Raw genomic sequence first — 3671 nt, 5'->3', positions numbered from 1 at the left:
GCCGCCCCCCCACCCGCCCCTTTGGGTAGCCAATGTCCAAGTTGCTCATCCTTGTCTACCCTGTGTACCAAAGGGGTGGGAATGATCCTTGCTGTAAAGATTTCTTTACTTATTTCTTGTGGAGAGATGTGGCACTTGGACTCTAGGAAGAATCTCTATAGCTTTGGGGTCTGTCTGCGTACCTCCCCACTACCAGCTCAGCCAGAACACCTGCCTCCAGCCTCACCCCATTCTATGTCTCATTCCAACATCTCCCTGCAGGAATGTTCTAAGCGAGCAAACAACGGGAGGTTCACCTTGCGGGACCTGCTGATGGTGCCCATGCAGCGGGTACTGAAGTACCACCTACTTCTCCAGGTGTGGTTCACGGGTCTGGGTGGGGGCATGGCTGGGATGGTGTTTGGGTCATTCCTGCCTCCAGGGAGGGGGAAGTAGAGGAAAAACATGTTGGGGGGGGTGTCAGCAGGGGGCTGCTCAGGTGACATCTGACTCCTGGGTCCCACAGGAGCTAGTGAGACACACACAGGACTCGATGGAGAAGGAGAATTTGCGGTTGGCCCTGGATGCCATGCGGGTGAGTGGTTAGAAGGAACTGACAGATGATGCTCAGAATCTTCTGAAAGTGGTGGGGTGACCGTCACCCCCAGGTACGAATACAGACGCCAGGTGAGCCCAGAGTTTCAGGGGGCCCACACACCTTCAAGGAGCCCTGCTTTCAGCTGTTAACCAAAAGGTTGGTGGTTCAAACCCATGCAGCAGCTACTCCAAAGAAAGATCTGGCAATCCACACCTGTAAAGATGACGGCCTGGAAAATTAAACACTGTCTGTCACGTGGGGTCGCTATGAATCCAGATTGATTCAATAGCAACAGGCAACACTTATGTCGGAATCCCTGAGGCCCTTGGTGGCACAAAGAGTTGAGCACTTGGCAGATAGTGGAAAGGTTGGCAGTTCAAATCCACCTAATGGCTCCTTGGGAGAAAGACCTTCTGATCAGCTTCCATAAAGATGCCAGCCTAGAAAACCCTGTGGATCAGATCTATTCTGTCACATGGGGTCTCCATGAGTTGAAAATCGAATCGATGGCACCTAACAATAGCAATACACACCTTCATGGGGGCAGTGGATCAGTGGTAGCATTCTTGCCTCTCATACTGGCAACTGGCTTTAGTTCTCAGCCACCACCTGGGGTGGGGGCTTGTGTTGTGAGGACGCTGAACAGGGTTCAGCAGAGCCTTCAGACTAAGCCAGACTAGGAAGAAATGCCTGGTGATCAACTTCTGAAAGTCAGCCAATGGAAACTGGTAACAGCAGTCCAGTCCTCACCGATGATGGGGATGGCAGTGTTTTGTTAAGTTGTGCAGGGGGTTTGAGGGCTAACTGGACAACAGTTAACATCAACAACACACACTTGACACATCCTCAAGGCAGCCAACCCCTCCTCTCCACCACACATGGACAATTCCCTAGGACCGTGGTTTGCAGCATAGCCCTTGAGGGTTTCCATACAGTATAGTGACATGTTGTGGATCCCCTGTCACTGAAGCCCCTGCCCAGGCCAAGTAGGGGATTGGACCGTGCGGGGTCCACACTCACCTACTACTTCGCTCCCAGGACCTGGCGCAGTGCGTAAATGAAGTAAAGCGAGACAATGAGACGCTAAAGCAGATCACCAACTTCCAGCTGTCCATAGAGAACCTGGTGAGGGGCTGGGGCCTGGGCCAGGGGTGTGTCCATGGGGGAGGCGGTTGTTTGGGCCCCTCGCGTGGTGGACCCTTGACAGACTCTCTGTCTGCTGTGCAGGGCCAGTCTCTGGCCCACTATGGCAGACCCAAGATCGACGGGGAGCTCAAGATTACGTCATCAGAGCGGCGCTCCAAGATGGACAGGTGGGCGGGGCCAGACTTATAAATAGACAGATGGGTGGTGCTAAGAGAGATTGACAGGCGAGGGCCAGCAAGGATTGACAGGTGTGGCCAAGATGGGGCAAGTGGGCGGAGCCTGGATGGGGGCAAGGCCACATTCCAAGATAGACACATTGGTGGGGCCACTAAATCAGCGGGTGGAGCCTAGATGGACAGGGAGGGCAGGGCCAGCATGAACTGTGGGTGGGGCCAAGTTCGATAAGAAGGCGTGGCCAACACAAATCTGTGGATGCAAGGGGTAGAGCTTAAATGGATAGACAAGGCAGGGCAAGGACTGACATGTGGGTGGGACCAACACAAATCGTGTGGGTGGGGCCAAACTGGCGGTGAAAGAGGAGACTTATTCAAGCTGAAGTCAGGAAAGTGGGGTCAGGTGGGAGGTACCGGATGGACAAGAGTCCCCACCTTGTCACTCCTAGGTATGCCTTCCTGCTTGACAAAGCCCTGCTCATCTGTAAGCGCCGTGGTGACTCCTACGACTTCAAAGACTTTGTGAACTTGCACAACTTCCAGGTTCGAGACGACTCTTCCGGAGATCGGGACAACAAGAAGGTGGGACTCCAAGGACAGAACTGGGGCTTCGTCCAGAGCACATTGGGGCTCTTCACCATGCTATTGGAATATCTATATGTGTGTGTGCACATGTGCGTACGAGCGCTTAACTGTTGCACCACCAGGGCGACTCCTGTAAAGATGACAATCAAGAAAACCCAATGGGAAAGTTCTACTCTGTAATCCATGTAATTCTGTTGCTAGGCGTCAGAATCGAAACGATGAGAAGGGTGGTGTAAGGTGCCAAGGAGTCGGTTCCAAATCTATGTACAACCCGAGATACAACAGAATCATTGTCGGGTTCTGCGCGATTCTCACAATTGCTGTTATGCTAGAAAGCATCCGTTTGTGTCATTGAGGGTCTTCTTTTTCGCTTACCCTCTATGTTATTAAGCATGATGCCCTCCCTTAGGGACTGGTGCCGTCTGATGACCGGTCTCTCCACTCTTGCTTCTAAGGAGCATTCTGGTTATACTTTTTCCAACACAAATTTGTTTGTTCTTCTGGTATATTTCTGATATAGTCAATTTTCCTCACCAACGCTCAATTCTTCAGTCTGCCTTCTCCACTGTACAGTTTTCACATATATATTTAGCGATTGAAAATACCATGGCTTGGGTCAGGCACACCTTAGTCCTCAAGCTATCTTTACTCTTGAACACTTTGTTGTTGTTAAGTGCCGTCAAGTCTGTACAGACTCATAGTGATCCTGTATAGGGTTTCCCAGGAGTGGCTGGTGGGTGGTTTGAACCACTGACCTTGCGGTTAGCAGTCTAATGCTTATCCTACAGTGCCACGCCAGAACGTCAGGAGATTTTATTTGTTTATTTTTTAGCAGTTTGATTTCTCTCTTTTAACCCCAACTTTTTTATTGTAAATTGAGTGAAGTTTTGTAGAGCAGATGGTAGATTTTACACTTAACAAATCATATGCTTTGCTTCATTTCATGGTAACACTTAAGAGTATTTGCTTTTATTCATTTTAGCTGTTGCATCTCTCCCTGTGTCTCCTGCTATCTTCATCTTTCCTTTGCTAACCCCCTTCTTGATGTATATCTCCTTTCTGTCACCCATGTTACTATGTGTCTGCCCTCTGTTGTTGTTAGATGCCATCGAGTTGGTACCAATTCATAGTGACCTTATGTACAACAGAACGAAACACTGCCCAGTCCTGGGCCAACCTCACAATTGCTG

The 3671-nt window shown here is 50.3% G+C and overlaps 1 protein-coding gene across 1 annotated transcript in view; it reads left to right on the top strand.

The window, feature by feature from the left end:
• Positions 1-3671, top strand: part of VAV1 (vav 1 guanine nucleotide exchange factor) — a 101171-nt gene that overhangs the window by 51999 nt on the left and 45501 nt on the right. Inside the window, exons 10-14 of the mRNA XM_006869009.1 lie at positions 262-357; positions 506-574; positions 1616-1702; positions 1805-1890; positions 2346-2478. Coding sequence (XP_006869071.1) covers positions 262-357; positions 506-574; positions 1616-1702; positions 1805-1890; positions 2346-2478 — 471 coding nt within the window. The remainder of the gene's footprint in view (positions 1-261; positions 358-505; positions 575-1615; positions 1703-1804; positions 1891-2345; positions 2479-3671) is intronic.

The sequence above is a fragment of the Chrysochloris asiatica genome, unplaced genomic scaffold (assembly GCF_000296735.1).
Source record: "Chrysochloris asiatica unplaced genomic scaffold, ChrAsi1.0 scaffold00125, whole genome shotgun sequence".
Lineage (NCBI taxonomy): Eukaryota > Metazoa > Chordata > Mammalia > Afrosoricida > Chrysochloridae > Chrysochloris > Chrysochloris asiatica.
The sequence above is the reverse complement of the archived record's forward strand: the minus strand, read 5'-3'. Positions and strand labels throughout refer to the sequence as shown.